The sequence below is a fragment of the Trichoderma camerunense genome (genome assembly GCF_050948025.1).
Source record: "Trichoderma camerunense strain CBS 138272 chromosome Unknown V8C40scaffold_31, whole genome shotgun sequence".
Lineage (NCBI taxonomy): Eukaryota > Fungi > Ascomycota > Sordariomycetes > Hypocreales > Hypocreaceae > Trichoderma > Trichoderma camerunense.
The window spans coordinates 41,943-64,310 of record NW_028145339.1 but is presented as its reverse complement, the minus strand read 5'-3'; the positions used below and the strand labels follow the sequence as shown (position 1 = coordinate 64,310).

The 22,368-nt window shown below is 46.8% G+C and overlaps 11 protein-coding genes across 11 annotated transcripts; 6 read left to right on the top strand and 5 right to left on the bottom strand.

Annotated features, from left to right (window-relative positions):
- The first annotated feature begins 120 nt into the window (after positions 1-120).
- Positions 121-827, top strand: V8C40DRAFT_259015 (uncharacterized protein). Its single transcript, XM_083218857.1, has one exon. It carries the CDS (start codon positions 230-232, stop codon positions 638-640), a length of 411 nt encoding a protein of 136 aa, XP_083067295.1. The 5' UTR covers positions 121-229; the 3' UTR covers positions 641-827.
- Positions 828-1,860: 1,033 nt separating this feature from the next.
- Positions 1,861-3,716, top strand: V8C40DRAFT_278506 (HET domain-containing protein; the record flags this gene model as incomplete). Its single annotated transcript, XM_083221073.1, has 3 exons — positions 1,861-1,906; positions 2,132-3,575; positions 3,683-3,716. 3 exons carry the CDS (start codon positions 1,861-1,863, stop codon positions 3,714-3,716), a joined length of 1,524 nt encoding a protein of 507 aa, XP_083067294.1.
- A 540-nt stretch (positions 3,717-4,256) lies between these two features.
- On the top strand, positions 4,257-6,103 carry V8C40DRAFT_259010 (MFS general substrate transporter). Its single transcript, XM_083218856.1, has one exon. It carries the CDS (start codon positions 4,808-4,810, stop codon positions 6,035-6,037), a length of 1,230 nt encoding a protein of 409 aa, XP_083067293.1. The 5' UTR covers positions 4,257-4,807; the 3' UTR covers positions 6,038-6,103.
- A 603-nt stretch (positions 6,104-6,706) lies between these two features.
- V8C40DRAFT_259009 (RidA family protein) lies at positions 6,707-7,572 on the top strand. Its single transcript, XM_083218855.1, has 2 exons — positions 6,707-6,883; positions 6,956-7,572. The coding sequence occupies exons 1-2, from the start codon at positions 6,772-6,774 to the stop codon at positions 7,273-7,275; spliced, it is 432 nt and encodes a 143-aa protein (XP_083067292.1). The 5' UTR covers positions 6,707-6,771; the 3' UTR covers positions 7,276-7,572.
- A 146-nt stretch (positions 7,573-7,718) lies between these two features.
- On the bottom strand, positions 7,719-9,882 carry V8C40DRAFT_284612 (uncharacterized protein; the record flags this gene model as incomplete). Its single annotated transcript, XM_083222177.1, has 7 exons — positions 7,719-7,848; positions 7,908-8,004; positions 8,060-8,170; positions 8,226-8,282; positions 8,335-8,429; positions 8,586-8,654; positions 8,984-9,882. The coding sequence occupies 7 exons, from the start codon at positions 9,880-9,882 to the stop codon at positions 7,719-7,721; spliced, it is 1,458 nt and encodes a 485-aa protein (XP_083067291.1).
- A 642-nt stretch (positions 9,883-10,524) lies between these two features.
- V8C40DRAFT_284610 (carbon-nitrogen hydrolase family protein) lies at positions 10,525-11,559 on the top strand (the record flags this gene model as incomplete). Its single annotated transcript, XM_083222176.1, has 3 exons — positions 10,525-10,706; positions 10,782-11,227; positions 11,282-11,559. The coding sequence occupies 3 exons, from the start codon at positions 10,525-10,527 to the stop codon at positions 11,557-11,559; spliced, it is 906 nt and encodes a 301-aa protein (XP_083067290.1).
- Positions 11,560-11,957: 398 nt separating this feature from the next.
- Positions 11,958-14,109, bottom strand: V8C40DRAFT_259006 (uncharacterized protein). Its single transcript, XM_083218854.1, has 7 exons — positions 13,845-14,109; positions 13,717-13,788; positions 13,582-13,643; positions 13,336-13,520; positions 12,683-13,278; positions 12,471-12,623; positions 11,958-12,402 (listed from the first exon to the last, which is right to left on the bottom strand). The coding sequence occupies exons 1-7, from the start codon at positions 13,944-13,946 to the stop codon at positions 12,013-12,015; spliced, it is 1,560 nt and encodes a 519-aa protein (XP_083067289.1). The 5' UTR covers positions 13,947-14,109; the 3' UTR covers positions 11,958-12,012.
- Positions 14,110-14,216: 107 nt separating this feature from the next.
- On the bottom strand, positions 14,217-16,005 carry V8C40DRAFT_259001 (uncharacterized protein). The gene is made up of 2 exons (XM_083218853.1): positions 15,010-16,005; positions 14,217-14,948 (listed from the first exon to the last, which is right to left on the bottom strand). Exons 1-2 carry the CDS (start codon positions 15,287-15,289, stop codon positions 14,416-14,418), a joined length of 813 nt encoding a protein of 270 aa, XP_083067288.1. The 5' UTR covers positions 15,290-16,005; the 3' UTR covers positions 14,217-14,415.
- Positions 16,006-16,642: 637 nt separating this feature from the next.
- Positions 16,643-18,235, top strand: V8C40DRAFT_152264 (SDR family oxidoreductase). The gene is made up of 4 exons (XM_083211323.1): positions 16,643-17,123; positions 17,183-17,467; positions 17,529-17,706; positions 17,763-18,235. The coding sequence occupies exons 1-4, from the start codon at positions 16,956-16,958 to the stop codon at positions 18,047-18,049; spliced, it is 918 nt and encodes a 305-aa protein (XP_083067287.1). The 5' UTR covers positions 16,643-16,955; the 3' UTR covers positions 18,050-18,235.
- Positions 17,981-20,160, bottom strand: V8C40DRAFT_258994 (uncharacterized protein). Its single transcript, XM_083218852.1, has 4 exons — positions 19,332-20,160; positions 19,007-19,273; positions 18,836-18,935; positions 17,981-18,765 (listed from the first exon to the last, which is right to left on the bottom strand). Exons 1-4 carry the CDS (start codon positions 20,115-20,117, stop codon positions 18,179-18,181), a joined length of 1,740 nt encoding a protein of 579 aa, XP_083067286.1. The 5' UTR covers positions 20,118-20,160; the 3' UTR covers positions 17,981-18,178.
- Positions 20,161-20,297: 137 nt separating this feature from the next.
- On the bottom strand, positions 20,298-22,028 carry V8C40DRAFT_258993 (mannose-6-phosphate isomerase PMI40). Its single transcript, XM_083218851.1, has one exon. The coding sequence runs from the start codon at positions 21,784-21,786 to the stop codon at positions 20,602-20,604; it is 1,185 nt and encodes a 394-aa protein (XP_083067285.1). The 5' UTR covers positions 21,787-22,028; the 3' UTR covers positions 20,298-20,601.
- Positions 22,029-22,368: the final 340 nt, after the last annotated feature.

Here is a 22,368-nt window from a genome sequence, read left to right as displayed (position 1 = left end):
TGTCACCACCGTTGGCTTTGTCCCTTGCATTCCCGCTGACTACGAATGTCGATATTAGCGTGTTAGACACCATTTTCCCGCTTACTGTTCCATGATCCCGTCCACAGCAAGTCAATACTCCAACTATTAAAAAACAGAAATCACCATGTAGAAGTTTCACTATTCATGGGCTCTCAACGTTCACCACACAATCCTCTAATTCTAAATTACCTTACATCTCTCAGTCATTATGTCCATCCTATCTTTGATCATTTCATCATTGGCTACCTGCGTCCTGGCGACTAGCAAGCCTACATCAGTTGCTGCCACTGCAGGTCCTATCTTCATAGGCACTCCGGGCTTTGGACAAAACCTAAGCACTGAGTTTCATTATTCGCAAGCAGTCCGCATTGGGAACTATGTAAAAATTTCGGGACAGGGAGGCTGGGATCCTCAAACCGGGGAGCTAGTCGCGGACATCGCAACTCAAGTCAACAATGCTTTTGATAGCCTGACTTTGGCACTAAAGGCTGCTGGCTCTAGCAATGGGCTTGCAGACCTAATTTCGATTAACAGCTACCACGTAGGAGATCTTGCTTCTAGGCTTAGAAATGTCACAGCTGTTATGGAAAAGAGAATCCCCAAGGTCCTTCCTACATAGACAGCAGTGGGTGTTACAGGACTGGCATTTGCGGAGCAGTTGGTTGAAATTCAAGCTGAAGCCTGGATCAAATAACAAGTCATTTGTGCTGGACTTTGGCATTATCGGCCAACGAGCTTGGGTTAGCTGATGGGTTAGTAGCGTAGCAAGCTGAATATTAATGTCATATATACTTCCTGCCAAATGAGATCATTATTATTATCTCACGTCTATCTTCATCTATTACGTTTAAGGTTGTAGGCATTACTGTCCTCGACCTCTAATTCACCCATTACACTGTCCTATTCAAGTGGCACCGTTGATAGGTGAAACATCATACGCACATCTCTTTAAGGCATTGAAGTCTGTGAGCAAATAAGGATACAAGGGAGTCACCATAATAACAAAACGTATACTATCCAGATGATCATCGAGGAACTGGTCCAGGCTGACTGCCCATAATGCTCGATTGTCCTAAAGATGCGGCTTACCAGCAAAGATATCACTACTCTCTCGTTCCTCTAAGTGAGAAGGATAACACACGGATGATGCGTTGAAAGTGAGCCTCACATAACTTCTCCAGTTGACCTTAGCCCATACATATTACCCCTGCACATTAGTCAACTCTTAGAGGCAAATTTCGGAGTTCGCTGCCTTGATCCTGTTCTAAAGGATGCCGGCTTCCGAAGAATTTGTTCATTTGCGGGGATTTTTTACGCATGAATACTAATCACCTAGGCACTTACGACGCAGTACTCCATATTGCTACAGATGAAAACAATAGTCGACATACCAGTACGCAATCTTACGTGATATTAGGATCCTCTATCTTGGTATTTTAGTCTCATGATGTACTTATAGCTAGTATAACTACATACTAAATGTTGTCTACTGACCATTCCCTCGAATAGTTCCATTTGAGTCTTTTCTGCTAACTACGGCTTTGCTATAAGGGATAGCAGGCATGCCGCTCTGTGCAACATGCCACGGTTTCTTTCGCACTCAAGTCTTCGACTTTTACATCGCTGATGTGACTGATGAATACCCTCATCATTTCTCTCTGGCCGAGTTTCTCAAATCGGTAGATCAAAAATGCTTTATATGTTGGCGAATCTTTCGCAATTCTTTTATAAGCCATGCAAAAGCGAGAGGATACGTGGAACGAATAGCGCGTCTCACCTCAAGCCCAAAGAGGGTCGCTGAAAGAGCGTGGCTCTCTCCCGATCGGCGATGCGTAACAAATGTCTGGGCTGGCCATCGCCGCATGTGGCCTATGTTCAATAAAGAGTATCTTCATGCTCTAAAGATCTCCCACGAAGATTTATCTGAGCTGTTACCAGACATTGAAGCTCTGGAGAGACTCGTCCAACCCAAGGGCAGTGATGACAACGGCCGCGCAGGAGGGTCTATAATTGCTCTTCTACGCGAAGCATTAGGTATTACATATGTTATCCCTAGTTGCTTGCTAGATGCAACTTTCGTAACATCTTGCCAAATGCTGATTTAATATAGACATTAACATCTCATCAACATCTACGGCATCGGATGAGACATTTGCTAAAATTGGTGACTGGATCCACCAATGTGAGCAAGACCATACGCAATGCACTCGTTTTCGAAATCCAGTCCCTTGGTATCCGACTAGACTCTTGGATGTTGGCCCCGAGGGCAACTCTTCAATTGCACTTGTCCATAGCGCTCAAGCTATAGACAAAGACGAAAAATACATGACATTAAGTCATCGATGGGGAGATGCCAAAGTTCCAACACTCACCACCAAAACTATCATCAACTGGGCACAAGGACTTGCTGTCAAAACCTTGCCAAAAACTTTCCAAGACTTCATTATGCTTGCCCAGCGCCTCCAAATTCGCTACGTTTGGATAGATTCACTGTGTATCATCCAGGAGGGCGACAACGGTAAAGACTGGCGAACTGAGGCACTTACTATGGACAAGGTCTACATGAACTCGTATTGCAATGTCTCTGCTGATTGGGGATCCCCCAAACGTGGGCTATACTTCGAAAGAGACCTTCAGATGGTTGACAAGCCAAAAATTGACTGGCGAGTCAAAAGAGAGCCAAATCGGGATGTGGTTGTTGCAGAGGAATGCCTACTAGTGGAGAACGAATTCTGGGAAGATCAAGTGTCTAGATCTCCGTTGAGTGTTAGGGGTTGGGTAGTGCAAGAACGCTGGCTATGCCCAAGAAACCTCCGCTTCGGCCCCCGCGAAGTTTTCTTCGAGTGTGGTCAGACTACATTATCTGAAAGGTTTCCAAAAACCTTTCCGGAACCCCTTCTAGAAGGAGACGTCATTCTCAAATTCGCTTTTAGCAATCTTCAGACTTTACAAAGCCCACAAGCAACACTCCTGCCAGCCACTCCAGGGACCGAACTTTATACTGCATGGGGCGACGTTTTATCCAAATACTCCAGGTGTTATCTAACTTACGCAAGTGACCGAACTGTCGCTTTCTCTGGAATCGCAAAGTTCTTTCGATCATTAGTGGACGACAACTATATTACCGGGCTGTGGCTCCGAAATTTGGCCTCTGAGATGATGTGGTTTCGACATCGACTTCTCACAACCGCTGTCGTCGAAGATACAAAAGACCGTCTTTTTTTATTCAAAGATAACAAAGAAGGTGCTTACCGTGCGCCAAGCTTTTCGTGGGCATCAACTGCGGTACCAGTTGTGCCAAACCATATGAAGGACAATGTGGGTTTCATAATCAGTGTGCGGTGTATTAAATTTCGCAACAACCCCAATGCGTCAATCGAGGATTGGACTGGCGATATATTCGGACCTTTATCAAGTCCGATGATCGAGATTATGGTCGTCGGAGCACTGAAAAAGATGCGGCTGCAGCCGTATTTTGACGGCGAAATGACAGACTTCTATGTCGTTCCGGATAGCCCCAGCGGCAGCTCCAAGAAATTGGAAGATTGGTCTGAGTCTATCTCAAAAGAAACAGCAGAGGCCACTCTCGACTTCCAAGTTAACAATGACGACGTGGCCTCGTTGGCGGCTAAAGATAACTTGTACTATATCCCATGGCAAGACTGCTGGAACTCTCACTTGCCGTCGAATTCTAAACGAGATGATGATTCGCTTACATGCTTACTCGTGGAGCTCACTGATGTAAGTATGAATCGCTTCCGGAGGATTGGGAGACTTTACGTACACGATAAGTCTAAAAGGAAGCTATATATTGCGAAGCAAAGTAATGAGTCAACCTTGCCTTGCGAACATTATGATTCGACTACCAGGAGACATACTATCTATCTCATATAAGGCATAACTGCTTCATCTGAGTCCTTCCAATAGACCCATACATGCAATGCAATGATGAGCGTCCCAGCAACTCTTTCCTTCGTTTTCGTTCCAGCGGCTGCAAACTGGTGAAACTCGTGGATTGGCAGATCATGCTTTGGGAGCATAAATCCACAGTGGCACAAAAGCTGTCGACGGTCGTGATGTGGTATCCGTTCTTCATATAATCCACTTTATTTGATTTGTATTGTTTCTAATAGCGGGGAAGAACAGCAGGCGCTCGGTGTGACTCATTCGCCGAGATCTTCATTCTCAGTTGCCACGCAACTACCACATAACTTTTTGGTAGATGTTGACTCGTTATAGTTTTCTCAAGTAAAATACGATGCAATGCACTTTTCGTAAATAGAATCAACTAGTTACAGCATCTGTCTAGTATACAAGGGATCTGCCGCTCAGTAGCAAGCTATCATGATAACACGAGCTTTATTATACGAATTTGTAGGCCGTGTATTTACAATTGCCCAAGATTCTTGGCAAGCGTTTATTAAACAATGATCTTGAACAAAATTTTGACTCATCTCTTCATCATTTTCCTTCATTGTCTGTTTTATTGACCATTTGCCTCTCTGCATCGAGAAATCTTACCCTCCCCTGAGAAACATTGACCCCTAGATGCCGATGATCCGTTGGCTGTTGCTAGGCAAAGACATGACCCTTGTGCCTGCAACTGATTGTATAAAGTTCTTAACAATATGTATTATATCTGCAGTCATTCATCGCTGCTTCTTAAAGTCTATAAATATCGCTCAGCTATGTATATTCAAAGAGGACGTGAGCAATCAGCCATTCCAATGTCCGATTGATTCGCAGTCTTAGAATTTGAGTATTCCTTTTGCACGCGCTCTTAAATATGGAGCTCTCGTCAACTTCCATACCTGTATCCGACGGGCGCCTTGATGCTTGGCTGCAAGTGCTGGGGTCATGGGCAGTTCTCAGTCTCTCTTGGGGGTTGGTTAATAACTTTGGCGTCTTTCAGACGTTTTATGAACAACAACTCTTGAAGTCATATTCACCATCGGCCATATCATGGATTGGATCACTACAAGGGGCACTCCTGAATTGGGTCGGTGTTGTATCGGGACCTCTCTTCGATGCAGGCTATCTCAGGGTACAACTCATGACTGGCTCATTTCTCATTGTCTTTGCTCAATTCATGACATCTATTTCCACAAAGTACTATCAAATACTTCTCGCACAGGGTATTTGTGCTGGCATCGGTATGGGAATTATCGTTCTACCCGCTACAGCTGTCTTGGCTCAGTATTTCCAGAAGCGGCGAGCTTTGGCAATTGGGTTGTCTTCAACTGGATCACCAATAGGTGGAATCATATTTTCCATCATTTTCAACAACCTTCAGCCAATAATTGGGTTTGGATGGGCCACTCGAGTAATTGGTTTCATTCTTCTCGGTCTTTCTGCTATACCAATCGCATTTATGCATTATCACACCCGGCCAGTTGGTGTGCGCCCGTTGATCGACAAAACTGCGGTACGAGATTTACCATTCATCTTCATGACAATTGGGGCTTTTTTCGCCTTTCTTACATTATACATCGCATTTTTTTACCTGCAGCTTTTCTATCAGCAGCTTAACGACTCTGGGCTAGAGTTTGGACCATACATAGTAACCATGCTCAATGTTGGCAGTATATTCGGCCGCATTGTACCCAACTTCATGGCGGATAAATTCGGCTCCCTCAATGTCATTACATTTTGTTGTCTTGCATCCGGCATTGTGTTATTTGGTTGGTTTGGTTTGCATAATCTAGTGGGCGTTATCTTTTTCGCTTTACTATACGGACTCTTCTCTGGCTCCCTTGTTAGCTTACTACCTAGCTGCATAATAACGCTATCTCCTGATATAAAGTATATAGGTACCAGAATGGGGATGTCTTTTTCGTTCGCTGGGATTTCTCTTCTTATTGGAACACCAATTGCTGGTGCGATCTTGGGGAACGGCCTGCATTCCAGATGGATGGGACTTATCGCGTATTCGGCAACCGGGCTAATGATTGGATTTTGTTGTTTCGGAGCATCCAGGGTTCTCTTTTGGAAGCAAAATGGTGTTGCTAAGGCTTAAGTTATGGTTGACAGTCTATGCAGTTTCAGCCGTGCCATACGCAGTGTGTTAATCCAGCAACCCAATGTTTAACATAATTACATTCACTATAAATTTCCACGTTGTGCCTTATTATCTCACATCTAATGGGAACAATGCAATCACGTTCAAAATGGAAGTTCAGGGGCGGCTAGAAATTGCTTTCATCATGGATCGCTACTTTAGCATGTAGCGTTTGGGCTTGGTGATACAATTGGACACAGCCATTTTATCAGACTACCAGCTCCTAAATCGGCTTGGCATCTACTGTAGCTGAGTATCGAAATGATGGCCTTCACAGAGCGTTCCTCAAAGAGTAGTAAATTTTACTCCATCTAATTGTACTGAAGGTGGGTTGACCACAGTTGAAAGCCAGTATTGACGATACTCAAGAGATGTTATAGATACACTACCACAACAAAGCGACGTAACCGTCGACTGCAAAAATCGGTTATAAAATTCGGCTCCGAATACACCGGTTACAGAGATCGGCTCCAAACTTCGGCTGTAAAGTTCGGTTGTAAATCGGGCTGCCCACATATGTATTACAAACAGTTGCATGAAAAGTGGCTAAACATAACATTCCAATTTAGCACGGTGCTTATGTATATGGAAGGGCGCTCCCCGTGAATTGAGCAAATTTAAAAGTTACTTTCTTACAACTCGCATCCTTTTCTTCATCTCATCAATACATCATCAGTAGAATCGTCGGCAGCATGTCTCATCTAAAGTATTACTCCTACGAAGGCGTCGGCGTGAGAAACAGAGAGATATTCGGTTACAGCCAGGCCGTGCGCGTGGGAGACCGAATCGAATGCGCTGGTCAAGGTAGGTGGCCAAAAGACTTCAAGTCGCTAGACACGATTCACAAATGCATTCAGTGCTGACGAACATTCTCAGGAGGCTGGGACCCTAAGACTGGCGCATACCAAAAAGACCTTAATGCACAAATTGACCAGGCTTTCGCCAATGTTGAGATCGCCTTGAAAGACGCCGGTGGCAAAGGCTGGTCTCAAGTTTATCGCATCAATACTTACCATGTGCCGATAAGCAACGAGTCATTGGAGGCCGTGACGAGGAATATTCGACAGTATATGCCTGGGCATCAACCGATTTGGACAGCCGTAGGAGTGGCACGTCTAGCTGAGGATGATATGCTCATCGAAATTGAGGTGGTTGCTCATGATCCAGAAGGCGCACAGGCGGCCTCAAAGCTATGATGTATCTGTTCGTTTAGGACCCGTTTCAATATCAGATCGATGATGAAATGCAAGTTGTGCTGTCATCTCGACGCCTTCATTGAATTAGCCTTAGGCTAAGTGAATCCCAGCAACAGCAGCGGTAATTAATGATGCTGACAGTAATAGAGAGATCGAATTAGACATATGTTTTCAATACTCTAGACATTTCATGGAAATTGAGGACGCCTTGCTCTAATAATTACTAGGGTAGTAGCTATGATAGGTAGTAGGGTCTCATATGAAACTTCAAAGGTCAAGGAAGCAGAAAGTACAGCGTCAATATTCCAGCTCCCCCGCCATTAAACATCCCCTGACTTTAAAAATCTTGGGCCTATTTTTGATGTATGGCTACATGTGACTAGCTTGGAGGATTTATAATCTGCCAAAGGAATACTGTATTGTACAATCTAGAGGTCCTCCAATTAAATCACAGGATTAAGTTTTCCTGTATGTATATCGTAGATGTATCCCGTGGTTCGATCGGCAAGCTCTTTTCTAACAAGAGGCGAGTTTTTAACAAATTCGATGTCATCCCGGACACTCTGTTCAAGGCTAATTATCGTAAGATCAGTTAGTGAAGAATCTAGAAACTCAATAGCAATTCTTCTTACTCTTCATATCCGGGGAGCCGAATGCTTGGATGGCCAGGCGCTCGCTCTTCTAGGGCTTTGTGAATCTCGTCGTTCTTGAATATTCCAGCTGAGCAATCTTTGAGAAGATATTAGCTATTGACTATAGAATGGAGATTTATGCTTGGCATTACTTGTATGGTGGATGATCATTATGTCTTCAAAATGAAGAAAATGGTCCAAAAACAACATATTTTCGAACTGATGAGCTATACGGCCTGCAACGCCGGTAGCTACAACCGCATCTGTAAGAGGATTAGCCCGCGATTGCCCATGAATCAAAAATGGAAAGACCAATACCCCATTGCTTCAATCCAAGGAAATCCGAGGCAATAATTCGAGGATCGTCGCAACTAACTATTGAGAGAATATTAGAACACTAGCTTAGAAAAATGGCATAGTTTCGCACCAATGAATATTTTTGGCATTGGTATCTGCTTTTCCAATGGCAAGTTACTCAGATCATCGAATGTCAGGATAGGCTTAAAGTCTTGAGCTCTCTGGCTACAGCTTGAATTAGCATCTTTCACTCAGGTTGTCGATGTATAACGCACGCATTGCGTTCAAGAAGCTCCTGTAAGCTCGGTCGCTTATACGTGGTAGCCTGGCTTTAGCTTCTGTTAGAGAGAGTGCAGAATGTGCAGTCATAAGCGTGCTCACTCATTGAGCTTGAACAGCTGCTTGGAACTTTGCCCAGCGTCCATTTTGTAAGAAAGTAGTACGATGGATCTACAAAGAAGTGTAATATCATGCAAACAAATGGATCAAGAACAAACACATTGAGAAGAGCCAAAGGCAGCCCGATTGACCAACTTTAAATACATAATATATGCGCTAATTGTAGCGATAGACAAAGAAAAGTAGAAGAAAGACGATTATACAAAACACTGCAGGCAGCCCATGAACACGTATTGCTATTCAGCGTATTAGTATACAAGTGGGATGACCGATTCCGCATCCTGACTTCATCATACTAGCAGCCAAGACAATATTGCTTATAAATAAAATTTTAAGATCACTTATAGCAACTAGCTACTTGTTATTAATGTTACAAGTACTTGGCAATCACTTCCCCGAGCTCTTCATCGCTCATGAGTTTGATGCCAAGAAGCTCGTTGTCCAGACGCCCTGAAAAATCTCCTCCATAGCCCTTTCCGAGCACAGAAATGTGCAGAAGCGGCATAAGTCCTTTCTTGTAATCAGAATCTGCCTTTCTATACTCAACTTCTGCCTCTTCTAAGGCAGCAGCCGAGTCGACGTACGTCAACTCCCAATCTTTACCGTCGATTCTCTTGGCTATTTCAATGATCTTGTTTTGCGTAACGACCGCGTCATGGATGTAGACATGTCGATTCTTTGTCTCTTCAAGATGACTCATCAATGAAACCACAGCTTTGCTAATGGTTGCGAGAGTAGTTGTACTCCAAGGAAGATTACCATCATCGTAGATAGTAGCGGTATGCGTCTTAGGGTGAGCTAAGAAGCCAGCCTCTAAGCCCCAGTCAAAGAAAGGTCCAGTGCAAAGAGCAGTGTAACTGAAGTTGGGATGCTTGGCCACCTTTTCTCTAAGATACTCAAGAGCATGCATCTTGTTTTCAAATACAGGGAGCTTCATGCATTTCGCATTGTCGGTGTCGGTGCCGAATTCAGCTGGAAAGAAGCGACTCACGCCAGCAGCAACAGCGGCATCAATGAGCGTATCCTGGCTGCCGATTGGAGTATCAACCGGCAAGGTGGCGATTACAACGTCGTGATTCTGAAGGGCAGCAGTGAGCGAAGGGACGGAGTCGTAATCGACCTCGACAATGTCCAAATTTTGGTGCTTAGGAAGCTTAGAAGAGGCACTGCTTATACTTCGACTGAGAGCGGTGACATGATGCCCAGCTTTCAACAGCTCATTAATAATCGGGATTCCGGCAGAACCTGTGGCGCCCGCAACCGCAACTTTAACAGACATAGTGCAGATAGAGATGCGTGAGAGTTGTGTAAGCTCTTGGATTTTGGGCTTCTTTTTGCGAAAAGGTAGAGAATTAAAGGACGATAGAGCTTGAGTGTTGTTTTGTATGCTGTGATTCCTTGTTTCCATCCTCCATTATATAGGCGTAGCAACTTGATTCGATGATATTCTTCGTTATTAAGTAATAATGTTTTGAAGCTCTTCAAAACGAGTAATGTAGTAATAGCCCTATGAAAGGCTGGAGGAGGACTTTCCTAAAACGATTAAAAGTTGACGACCTAAAGTTTGTGATTAGCCTCCGAGAACACTATGTTCCTAGCGTCATCTAACTTAGAGCAGTGGGATTCCGGCTCTTCAATCGATTCCGAAACTTACAGCCAATCGGCCTGCACTTCTCCATTACTAACGCCGCGGAGATGTTATGTTCATCCCACAGGAGATTTCATCTCCACTAATTACCTGTATTGGCCCGTAGTATTGTGCACTTACACGGAATGTGTGAGAAATAGGTGTAGCATCGTCTTACATACAGAGACAGATATATAAGAGTTCACGAAGGCACACAGGGAATGCCGCATTTACTTGTTGTAGCATACCTTCCACCATATTAATATTACGTCTTATCAACTTGGAAACTTCGATATGAGCCCAGCCGCAAATACCTCCGTAGTCCGAGTTGCAGTCACTCAACATGAGCCCGTGTGGCTTGATCTTGAGGGAACTGTGAACAAAACATGCTCTATCATAGAAGAGGCTTCCAAAGCCGGTGCCAAGCTTGTCGCCTTTCCTGAAACTTGGATTCCCGGATATCCAGCATGGTTTTGGTGAGTGGTTAAGCGATTGATGCTGCATACTTCGTTTATAACTACTCGCTAACTAATGTTGTTGATATGAAACAGGGACCGACCTGTTGACTTTGAACTTGGAATACGATACGTCCAAAACTCGCTGAAGATTGAGAGCCCAGAAATGAAACTTATCTGCGATGCCGCTGCCTCGAACAAAATCAGTGTATCCCTCGGGTTCTCGGAACGTGATGGAGACTCTGTGTATATCTCCCAGGCCTTGATCAACGAAGATGGCGAGATCAAAATGAGGCGCCGCAAGATGAAGCCAACACATATGGAACGTACCATCTATGGAGATGGATCCGGAGACAGCCTAGCAAATGTCATCGAGCTACCCGGTGTAGGTAGGGTAGGATGTCTATCATGCTGGGAGCACAATCAGCCGCTACTGAAGTACTTTACTTTTTCCCAGCACGAGCAGATACACGTCGCTGGATGGCCGCCGCTGGACCCTTTTGTGGAGGGTTCTTCTGGATTCTGGTCCATGTCGGCTGAAGGTTTGTTGAACCTGAAAATTATCATATGCCTATTACTGATCATTCAATATCCAGGAGCCCTTAACCACTCACAACAATATGCGATCGAATCCCAATCGTTTGTCCTGCATGCCACAGCGGTGCTCACCGATGCAGGAATTGATGTGATGAGGACTAAAGGCAGCCCCATAATGGGAACGCCTCTTGGGGGTTGTTCTGCCATCATTGGACCCGACGGACGTGTTCTTAAAAAAGCAAACACTGGAGGAGAGGAACTCATCATTGCAGATATAGATTTGACAGATGCCACAAAGGCCAAGCTTTTCGCGGATGCGAGTGGACATTGTGAGTAGATTCCATCAAACAACTCTGGAAACAAAGCTAACTTTCTTAATGTAGACAGCCGACCAGATTTACTTTGGCTTGGTGCAGATACTACTCGCAAAACAGTTGTCAGGGTCCAAAAGAGAGCAGAGGGACGGACGGAGACATCTGAATAACTGGCATGATTATGGAAATTCGTTTGAAGAAAGGACTCAGTCTACATATCTATCCAAGGACTATTTCCACATACATGCTTTAGCTAATTTGTTTTGTTCACCCCCAGGAAATATTTGTGGAATCTCAGTACGGGTACTGATAAATTCTAACCTTCAGAATGAGAACTCGGCCAATATTTCAATATCAAGCGTTTTCATAAGTTAAATAACTACAGTATAAAAACGATTTTAGTTGATATTTAGTTTCTTGGTTACTAATTCAGTATCTATATAATATTTAGCAGTTATAATGTTGCTTTGATAATGTTAAAGATTATTCCAACTAGGTATCGCTAATGTATTTGGAGATGTAGCAGTAGTAGCTGCAGGCGCTTTAAATCCTCCATAGTCATTTTCCTCATCAGCCGCAAGCCCAGCCTTTCTTTCATTCCTTGCAGCCCAGGTCACAGTTTTTGCCTGAGTCCGCTTTCTTAAACTGTTTATGATGTTCCGCTCCATCGTCTCCAGATCTCGCTCTAATTCTGCATCCTCACGCATATATGACCTTAGTCGTCTCCTCTCCCAGAGGAGGTACAGGCCGACAACGACCAAAGTAAAAGGAATGGTAAAAACCCAGTATACCCAAAATTTGGGGGAAACCACAGCAGCTGCATCTGTGCCATTTCCAAAGTCGAAAAAGGTTGTTGAAAAGATCGACTAGGACAAAACTTGAAGATTAGTCACGCGTATAAAAGTAAAATTAGAAGTTAGAGCATATTTCCTACTGCTAAAAATGTCCCAGGAAGAAAAATGGTACCAAGGATTGATATGCCTTTCATGGATTTGGATTCGCGTTCGGTCGCGTGTGCCAGTTTTTTCGAATCGGAAGCAATCTCAAGATTCAACCTACTCTCCTTTTGAGACATCATGGTGTATAGCTAAAAATTATTTGTCAACAAAACATTTGAAAGTGGTAAGAGATGAAAAGTGCACATACGGCGCTTCGCTGTATCTCGAGTCTCTGCATCGACGTGTCGGCGTACATCTGTATCCCCGCCCACCTCTTCCTATAGAGATCCAACCTCGCAATCATTCGCATCTGGAACTTTTCTACCACTGGGGCTTTCTTCGACTCTGGGAGCGTTTGAATGAAAAGCCGGCTCACTTCCTCTAGGGAGTCAATGATGGCAATGTAAGAGGCTGGACGCTTCCACAGCACCTGCGCCTGGCACTCCACCAGGTCTCTGTTAACAGCGTCAAGGTCTATAGCATATTCGTCGTATGCTTCGGCTTCAGTTCCATCGCGCGTGGAGATAGCTCGTTCAAGTCTTTGCAGCCAGTGTCGCACGTCGCGCTGCCTTATATCCGAGGCCGACGAAGATTCGCGACTGAAAATAATTAATGGGAGGAGCATTGCATGCCCTATTTCTGAGGAACAAGCCTTGAGCTGCTGAATGGACTCCGACATGCTGGATGAAGGAGTACCCTTGTAAAAGCCGGTCGTGATGCCTGTGCTGAGCTCATGGCTCAAGATAAGCTCCCAGCCCCTTGTCCTGCCCTTTTTAAAAACATCACTTTTGCGAAATATCATATCTATATATGAGTTAACGCGTCAGGTCCTGAGTAGCTAAGCATTGGATATTCACTGACGCAATCGGGTGATGCCATTATCATCACGGTCTACAGTGCTCCAGAAGAATGGGCCGACAACGCTCGATGTTTCAATGGCCATCTGAGGGAGGTGTAGAGCCTGCACCATTGCAGAGTAATTTTCACGTGGCAAGCTGATGCACCGAGGTGCAAACGTGTCACTGTGCTGGGCATCTACTTGGAGTCTTGATAAGTTAGTTACGGCCGTTAGGCCCTTGTTGCCTTGTTGGCAAAGTACAAACATACATTAATCGCAGCCCGGTGATGATGTGTACGTTGTCTGGCAGAATATGCGGTGCGAAGGCATTCTGCGATCAGAGAATCTAGTCAATCATCTAATGTGCTCATAGAGACGCAAAAAGAAGACAAAGAGCTCCTCACCTTTCTGTGCAGGAAATTGTCAAATTCGCTCATAGAGAGAGGATGTTGTTCAATTGAGTTGAGGCTGGAATCCTGCAGAAATCACCCTCAGTATGCTGTTGGACGACTCTCGTTGATAGTTCGCATACCGAATAAGAAAAGATTTCTAAGTAGGACGTCTTTTCACTGATCTCTCGGCATTCTGCGACCGCTTTTTTAAAGGCGTAACTGTCTGTGGTTTCGCAATCCATAACTCCGAATTGGGATTGATATGTAGCTATAGTTGATCAATTTCCAGGCTTGCTTGCCTTGGGATTGTATCTAAAGGAAGATTGGAGCGTTTTCTTTTTCTTCTTTACGCACTGCACCTGTGTATAGACCAAGGCAAGTTAAGCACCTTAATAAGCATGGATGGTGAAGCAAGTTAGGCACATTAGGCATTCTAGCCATGATTGGGCACCTTAACGTTAGGCACACTAGGCACACAGGTAGGCACATTATGACAAGGCGAATTAGCATGCAGGTGACATCTGTGTTACAGACTCATCCAGGTATTGGTTATTCAGCTAGGTATTGGTTATTCAGCTAGATACAGGCCAGCTGAGACCGACGTGTCTCGTTGTAGTCTAGTCGCATATGCGCATTAAGTATTAGCTATTAAAAAGTCTTTATCTATAAGTCTATAGTTTTTTCATCAAGTCATATGCACGTCTTGCACGTCTATACCTCTGCAGTCGTCGAATCTTCCCCTCTGTGTTCCCAACCAGCCTTGACCAACCAAAACATAGCCATCCACGGTGTGACGAGCAGACCCAGCACTCCACCCAATATCAGCTTAAACACTTGAGGCACCCACTTGTTGTGGTAGTAATAGTCGCCACCTTCCTTTACCCCAAAGGCAGTCAGCGCGCCCATGAAGATGGGCCAAAGTATGAGAAAGCTCACAACAGCAAAGCTAAATCCTCTCAAAGCCTGCTGAATAATTTCCAGTAATGACCAAGGTCGAGGTTTCCGCTCAATTTCGGCAGTTGGATCTTGCGGGAGAAAGAAGAAGAATCGTAACCAGGGATGTGTGGGTTGTGCGATGAAGCCGATGGGTTGCACTCCGCCCTGACTAAGATCGTAGCGGAGGATGAAGAGCTCGACGAACCACGTAATTATACACTGTATAATGATGGTAACGGCAGCATCGCCGGCAAACGTATTGGGAAGCTGCCAGAGACGAATAGGTTTGCTCTGTCTGGTATACATGGCTAGATTTTCTCAATTAGCAACGCGTGTTGTAGATGGACTGGGTTCAGAGGATAAGCTTACCATAGGCAATAGCAAAGTTGATGCCGCCAGAGATTATTAACGCGCCAATACCATCCAAGCCAAAGATGTAAAAAAGCTGATGGCCCGTGAAGCGTGAGCTGGGTACAGTTTTTGATCTAGCTTCATCTTTTGTGTCCTCTGCAGCAGGTCGTTGCTGCTCCTTCTCGTCTATATCAGATGCTGGACTCTGAGTTGAATCCCGTGTTGAATCCTGAGTTGGATTCTGAGCTGGCGCAGAAGGCTCAGCAGCCCCTGTTTCCTGATCTTCAGGTACCCCCATGGCCCCAATTTTCAAGCGTCTTAGAAAGCAGTCGGTAGCTCTCTCTCGTGATCGAATAAGTCGAGTTGATGAAACGCCGTATTCCCAGGTATAGTCTTCTGCAACACAAGCAAATTTTATGAGGGCAAGTCCAGAGATGAATGAGCTCAAGATTTTTTTCTTCCCTTGTTCCCTGAGTAGGTCTTTAAGCTCAAGACCCCCAATAAGTTCTCGGCAAAGGGGGGCGTGAAATTATCCTTGTACTAACCAAGCCATTGCGGAATAGCCCGGCGCCGGCACATGGATCAATTACCGAGCACGAATACGGTGAGAGCGCACAGCCATTTCAAAGCAAAGCTCTCGCTAGAGATTCGAGCAGCTGACAAGGTTTGTACTTGTAGGCGTATTCAGCCAACATCATGAGGCGTGTTCTCTTACGCGTACAGAATGATAGCAACCTCAATGGCTCTTATCAGTGGTTTTACCACGTACAATACACAGCTTCTGGCAGTGTTTTCCATATTCCCTCAGAGTGAAAGTGGCTCATTGATTCCACGTGTGTCATCACCTGCCGGATGACTCGGTCAGGCGTACAACAAGAAAGAGGACAAAAGGAAGAGGGAAATAAAACCTCATCCAACTGATGCCGCGGGCTAACCGAGCCGGATGCCATCCCGGCGCGGTCCCGCCGTAGACTATCAGGGCGACGACCAAAAGATGCCGTGATCAAGTTTCTCCGACAGCCGTTCGAGTCGAGAAAACACAGACCGCCATGTCTTGCGTCTTTCCTTCACCGTCAGGCGACTGAGGCCATCTGCTAGGCTACAACGAAGTTAGTAGCAGCCACTAACGCCCTGCTAGCATTGGAAATCAACAGATCTCGCAACCTTGATGAGGTCCAGATCATAGTCAGAGCTTCAGTGGGTGCACCGCTTCCGCGTACTTGTATCTGTGGGCCCTGCGAAAAAAGATTGCCGATGCCCAGCAGAACTTTCCGAGATTCCGGCCTCTCACCCCATGACGCGCTTCATCACCACCGATATTCCACATCGCAAACCTAATTCTGCCTCAGCCTCATCTCTTCTTTGCCTGTTGAGAGTGTGACGTCACCTGGACCCTTAACTTCCACTTGCGAAAGACCCTTTTCAAGGGTCACACAGCTAGTTCTTCCAGAAGCAGGTGCTTAATCTAACACGTGCTTAGTGCTTCTGTGCATCTTTGAGGCCTCGTAGATCACGAAGCGTCAATGTTAGGCTCAGTATTTGAAATATGTTGTAACGCAGAAAAGATGTGTCGCGCCCGTTCTGATCTGTCTCATTTATTCCGACGAAAACAGCGCCCAGGCGCAACGACAGAATAACACGCCTCCATGCTCCATGTTTCAGATTCTACATAAGTATTCTAGCTTTATTGTTTCGACACTTTGAGTTATCCAAGATAAGAGATAGAGTTCGTCTTCCATTCCTTGAATACCCTTCAGATGTCAGCCTGGCTTGTTGGTCAAATCAACTCTTCGGAGATCTCACCGGAGATGGGTCTCCCGCCTCTACTCCGGTCGGGACCAAGTCCGATTAGCGACCGTTATATGCCCGGGTAGCCGGGAGAAGGAATCCTGTAGTTCAAGTGTGGAATAGACAGCTATCTTTTATTATTCGTTCGATACATATTCATTGACTCGTATTAAAACATGCCTTTGGACGCTAACCATCCCGATTTCTGGACAGAGGCACTGCAGTTCACGCCTACAATCCATCGAGATGTATACCCCGCCATCAGCCCATCAAATAAAGACATCCAGCAAACTGCACACGGAAAAGTAGTCTTAATCACCGGAGCAGGCAGCGGCTTCGGCAAGGTAGTTTCTTCAATGAATCGCATCGTCAACCCTTATAATAATAACGAGTTACGGTACAGGGCGCAGCAAAGCAATGGGCAACAGCAAATGCCTCCGCCATAGTACTCGCAGCGAGAACCCAGCAGAGCATCGATGAAGTTGCCGAAAACCTGAAAACAACTGGTTCAACTACACAGTTCTTACCAATTGCAACAGACGTTTCTTCTGAAACCGATGTTCGCAATCTATTCCACAGAGCGATCCAGACCTTTGGAAAGATAGACGTTGTCGTCCACTGTGCTGGAGTACTTGGGCCCCTGGAACTCATTGGCGATGCTCCTGTCGATGAGTGGTGGCAATCCTTTGTTCGTACCCTCAATACTAACGAAGATTCCAATCTTTTCATATAATTAACTAGTTTTGTAGGAGATCAACGTCAAGGGAACTTTCCTAATTGCACGAGAACTTGCTCGCGTATCAGCCAATAATGAAGCGACATTCATCCAAACCGGTACTGCGGCGTCTTATTTTGCGAGCCCGCAGCAGTCTTCATATACATCATCGAAGCTCGCGACTAATATGATTCTCAGTCAGTTGCATGAGGGTAAGTCTGGTCCCATTGAAAATGAAGTAGATGTACGCTCATACGTGGAATGGCAGAATACGGCAACTTACGGGTGTTTAATGTGCATCCAGGAATGGCACTGAGCAAAGTGCTGCGCCCTGAACTGCATATTTATGCTAAAGATACAGTCGAGCTTTTTGGCAGTCTTACTATCTACCTCAGCGGGCCAAAAGCGGATTTCTTACGGAACCGCTTTATTGCTGCAAACTGGGATGTCACTGACTTGGAGAAGCATAAGGAGGAAATTATTGCTGAAGGACTACTCAAGAACCAGGCGTTCAAGGGCGACATAGGACCAGGAGGTCACAAGTTCAAATCATAGGTGCCTAATGAAGCATTGCAGTTCATCGCGCATATAGCCTCACATATAGCCTCACATCTGATTCAGCTGAGCTTAGATGACAACTCAAAACTTTCTATTCATCTTTTGTACATCTTTTCTCTAAGACATCTATGGCAATAGTCTCTTAGGTGTTCTTGGGTAATAGGCGGCCAAATGCACGCTAGGTAGGGCAAGATACCACGCAACAACACGGTCAAGACCGATACCACCTCCACCGTGAGGAGGCACACCAGCCTCGCGGAAGACTCCAATGTACTCCTTGATTCCGGCGCTGGTGGGGTCGACTCCCTTGTAACGAATGCGAGCCTCAAGCTCATCGGGGTCGGCAATACGCTCACCACCGGACAAGATCTCCTGTCCACGCAAGAACATGTCGAACGCATTGGTGACGGGCTCCTTGGGGTCGCTAGCAGGGTCAACCTTGGCGTAGAAGGGTCTCGCGGATTCGGGGAACTTGTCGACAGCGAAGAAATCGGTCTTGTACTTTTCGCGAATCAGAGCACCCAATGCCTTCTCCTGTGGTGTTGACATATCCTCATCGTCACGAACGTTGCGGAATTCCTCGGGACCCTCTTCACGAAGCAGCTTCTGAGCCTCTGCGAATGTCAAGCGCAGTTCCTTTCCAGGCTCGGGGAGGAGAATCTCGGGGGAAGGATAGACGGAACGAACGACTTCGATTTCGGCAGCGCAGTTCTCTATAGCAATTGATTAGTACAACAACGTTTGTGAGAGCACCAGACCAAGGGGTGAGATAAAGAAACATACTCTCAATGCCACGGAAAATGTGCAACAGCACTCCTTCCAGTACGGAAAGGACTTCGTGGTAGTCCTTGCGAATCTCCATCTCCAAATCGAGGCCAGTGAACTGAGAAGATTAGTGAGTTAGCATGCAAATCACAGATGATGAAAACAGCAAGGAGGACGGAGCAGGCATACCTCAGTCATGTGTCTCGGGGTGTTGGAGTTTTCGGCTCTGAACACGGGTCCAATGCTAAAGACGCGCTTTCGGCCACCAGCAATCTCAAACTGCTTATAGAACTGCGGTGACTGCGCAAGGTAGGCCTTTTGGTTGAAGTAGGGCATGGAGAAAACGCCGGCACCACCTTCTGAGGCAGCACCAATGAGGCACGGCGGCTCAAACTCCTTGAAGCCGCGCTCCCTCAGGTAGTCACGGAACAAGTGCTTGACCTCGACACGAATATCCTAAAACTTGCGGTTAGCGCATTGAAACCACCCATCTCGGTCTGTATATAAAACGTACGGCAATAGCCTGCTGAACGGGAGATCGCTTGTGCATGACAATGTTGTCCAAGTGAGTCAGCATAGAAGCGGCCGGAGGACCACCCTCAGCCTCCTTCTCCTGGGCACCCTCCTCGGGCTTGACCTCCTCATCGCTAAAGTTTGTAACTGCTCGGTTCGCCGCGGCCAAGGTCATGCCAAGAGTAGCCGGAGCTGCAGAAATGACAAAGATCTTGGAGATGTGCAGCTCAAAGTCGGAGACGCGGCAGCTCTTGACGGGAGCAAAGGGCTTCTCGACCTTGGCCTCGACCGTCACAAAACTCTCGGGGTTGACAGCTCCCGCCCACTTGACCATGCGCTTGCTAATGACGGGGGTTGAGTCGCCCTCCTTGACATCGCCCGTAGCCGCAACAATGCCCTGGATGGCCCAATTGCCCTCCTCACGCAGCTCGACAAAGGCCATCTTTGCGCCCTGCATGCGCGTGTTCTGCAGCCATGCCCGGATGACGACCTTCTTTCCGATATGAGACTCGCTGATGGATCGAAGGGTGACGTCCTCAGCATCGGCCGAGAAGGACTTGAGCAGGGCCGGAGTGGCGGGGCCGTAAAAGTCTTTGGCGGGGTCTTCCTCGGGCTCGTTGGAGGTTGAAGCAACTGCAATTCGTTCGGCCGCTCGCTGGGCTTTCAGCGCCTCCTTCTTGGCCTTGGCTTCAGCCTTCTTGGCGGCCTTCTTTGAGGGGCCGGCAGCCTCAGCATCGGCGGCGGGATTCTCGGCCGGAGGAACGGCGGGTTTCGTCTCTTCAGCCATTTTGGGTTTGCGGATAACAAAAAAGGTTGATACGGGATTTGAGTATCACGACCGTGGTGGGGTAGGTGTTTCTTGAATATGTTTTCATGGAGGGGCAGTGGATGAGTCATCCGGCAGCCGTCACGTGAAAGTGTAGCAACTGGAGATGTTGATCAACTGTGAGTCAGGCCATTGGATGCAGAAATGCAGTGATGTACAGACATTGATTGATTGGATCACACAATGAGAAGACTTGTTAAAATAAGGCGCTCGGGAATGATGGCTTCATATGAGAGCGAGATTCGGAGGAGCGGCCATGACGTGACGCGGTGGGCATTGGGAAGACAAGACGTGACATGAAATGTTCTACCTGACTGAATGCCGTTCAAAGTTCAATTCTAGCTTGTTTTGTATTATTTACCCTACCAAAATTTCCAATTGCTCATGAATTCGTTTCATCTTTAAATAATGTGGGGAAAAAAGTTGAAGAAGATGATTCCAGCCTTTATTTTCCAGATGTATCAATCTCACAGAATGCCTTGAACGTGGTAAACTCCTCGTCCTGTCCGACGGCGGATTCCAGAACCAATTCCGCGGTAGATCCGACGAAAAACACGTAACCTTCCTGAATCTCCTGTTTTGTCGGTCCCACGGCGATTGTGCCCTTGCCACCGGTGCAGATGACGATGCTGGGTCCCTCCAAGGGGTCGAAAGTGGCCTTGGCTCCCTCTCCGCGAAGGAGAGTGCGCACAACGCTAAACTCCTCAATAGGAGGGTCATACAGCATGACAGAAGAGCCAGAGCTGTAGGCATTTCGGTTCAGCGTCGCATAGGGATATTCGGTAGGAGTCATCTTTTGTTCGTCGATGGGCGCATAGTTGTAGGTGAGCATGTCGACCAGGGTGGATACGTCCTTAAACTTGGGTGTAAGGCCGGCGCGAACGACATTGTCGGAAGCTGCCATGCATTCGACAATGTCACCGGAGACATAGGCGTGGATGTCATCGGCGACGAGGAACAGCGCCTCACCGGGCTGTAGTGTGACAAAGTTGAGGAAGAAGAGGACGAAAATGCCAATGTCGGAGCCAAACTGGCCGTTGAGGCGAGTGACGAGCTCGGCGAGGACAGCGCCCTTGGTGGATGACACACCACCGGCAGCGAAGTCGGCGCCCCCAGACTCGGCGAGCTTAACGAGGCTAGCAGTTTCTCTGTCGACGTCTTCGGGAGAGGACGACATCAGTCCTCCAAACGCCGTCTGCAGCGCCTTCTTCTTCGCCGCCTCGTCACCGCCCTCCTGCTTGGCAGCCTGCACAAACTGCGACGCCTCGCTCTCTCCGACCAGAGTTCTCAATGGCTTCACCGTCTCCAGGAAGTGGGCAATCTCCCCCAGAGGTCTGAATCCGCAGAGTCCCTCAAAGGGGGTGATTGCAATGGCCATCTCGGGCTTGTGGTTGTCATCGGGGTAGTTTTTCGAGTCCCGCGCGTGGAGCTGTTCGGCGAGCTTCTTGTTGGGGTGAGCCTGGATGGAGAGGGCCTTGTTGATGGACAGGACCTTGAAGAGGAAAGGCAGCTTGGAGCCATATTTGGAAGCGACGGACTCGGAGAGGAGGAGCTGGTTCTCGGCGCAGAGATCGAGAAGGGTTCGGCCGGTGGTGAGATCTTTGGAGGGGTTGGAGGGGTGAGTGCCCATCCACAGCTATGGTGACAGTGAGTTAGCAAACCAAAAAAGAACAGAAAGAGAATCCAATGATTCGAATCGCATGCTATGTACCTCGGCGTAGGGCTTGTCAGCCTGGATGGACAGATTGTCTGAGGGCGTGGCAGCGGCAAATCTGGCGGCGGCCGACTCGCTCCCCTTTTTGCCCCATTCGTACGAGTTGACGCCGCACTGCAGACGGATGAGAGGGACCTGCATTTTCGGTGAGGGTGGTGTTGATGATGATGATGATGAATATGGGTATCTAGAATTGGTTGAAGAAACGAAACGAAACGAAACGAAACGAAACGAAACGATATGGAAGAGGGGGGATGATTGGAAAAATCGGTGCCAGACAGACCGACAAGCAGGAACCTGGAAACGAAAGGCGTTTGTGATGATGGAGCTGTGATTGGAGCTTGGATTTCACAGAGCTCGACTCTTCAGCGCTTCTACTGCCCTGTACAGAGTAAGGTCTGCGCTATTGCAGCAGTTTTTACCCCGCCGCCCCGCCACAAAAGTTGGAACCCCGCTGTGGAGCTGCGGTTGCACTGCATTCAATTCTTGAGCTCGTAT

Excerpts from the sequence above, each read along its gene's own strand:
- V8C40DRAFT_259015 (XM_083218857.1), top strand. The coding sequence starts at position 230 with ATGTCCATCCTATCTTTGATCATTTCATCATTGGCTACCTGCGTCCTG.
- V8C40DRAFT_259010 (XM_083218856.1), top strand. The coding sequence starts at position 4,808 with ATGGAGCTCTCGTCAACTTCCATACCTGTATCCGACGGGCGCCTTGAT.
- V8C40DRAFT_259009 (XM_083218855.1), top strand. The coding sequence starts at position 6,772 with ATGTCTCATCTAAAGTATTACTCCTACGAAGGCGTCGGCGTGAGAAAC. Across the intron at positions 6,884-6,955 it reads AATCGAATGCGCTGGTCAAG|GAGGCTGGGACCCTAAGACT; the intron begins GTAGGTGGCCAA and ends GAACATTCTCAG.
- V8C40DRAFT_259006 (XM_083218854.1), bottom strand. The coding sequence starts at position 13,946 with ATGGATTGCGAAACCACAGACAGTTACGCCTTTAAAAAAGCGGTCGCA. Across the intron at positions 13,521-13,581 it reads ATCACCGGGCTGCGATTAAT|ACTCCAAGTAGATGCCCAGC; the intron begins GTATGTTTGTAC and ends TAACTTATCAAG. Across the intron at positions 12,624-12,682 it reads TCGAGATACAGCGAAGCGCC|CTATACACCATGATGTCTCA; the intron begins GTATGTGCACTT and ends AATAATTTTTAG.
- V8C40DRAFT_259001 (XM_083218853.1), bottom strand. The coding sequence starts at position 15,289 with ATGGGGGTACCTGAAGATCAGGAAACAGGGGCTGCTGAGCCTTCTGCG. Across the intron at positions 14,949-15,009 it reads CAACTTTGCTATTGCCTATG|CCATGTATACCAGACAGAGC; the intron begins GTAAGCTTATCC and ends GAGAAAATCTAG.
- V8C40DRAFT_152264 (XM_083211323.1), top strand. The coding sequence starts at position 16,956 with ATGCCTTTGGACGCTAACCATCCCGATTTCTGGACAGAGGCACTGCAG. Across the intron at positions 17,468-17,528 it reads ATGAGTGGTGGCAATCCTTT|GAGATCAACGTCAAGGGAAC; the intron begins GTTCGTACCCTC and ends CTAGTTTTGTAG. Across the intron at positions 17,707-17,762 it reads TCTCAGTCAGTTGCATGAGG|AATACGGCAACTTACGGGTG; the intron begins GTAAGTCTGGTC and ends GTGGAATGGCAG.
- V8C40DRAFT_258994 (XM_083218852.1), bottom strand. The coding sequence starts at position 20,117 with ATGGCTGAAGAGACGAAACCCGCCGTTCCTCCGGCCGAGAATCCCGCC. Across the intron at positions 18,936-19,006 it reads CCCCGAGACACATGACTGAG|TTCACTGGCCTCGATTTGGA; the intron begins GTATGCCTGCTC and ends TAATCTTCTCAG. Across the intron at positions 18,766-18,835 it reads CATTTTCCGTGGCATTGAGA|AGAACTGCGCTGCCGAAATC; the intron begins GTATGTTTCTTT and ends CAATTGCTATAG.
- V8C40DRAFT_258993 (XM_083218851.1), bottom strand. The coding sequence starts at position 21,786 with ATGGGCACTCACCCCTCCAACCCCTCCAAAGATCTCACCACCGGCCGA.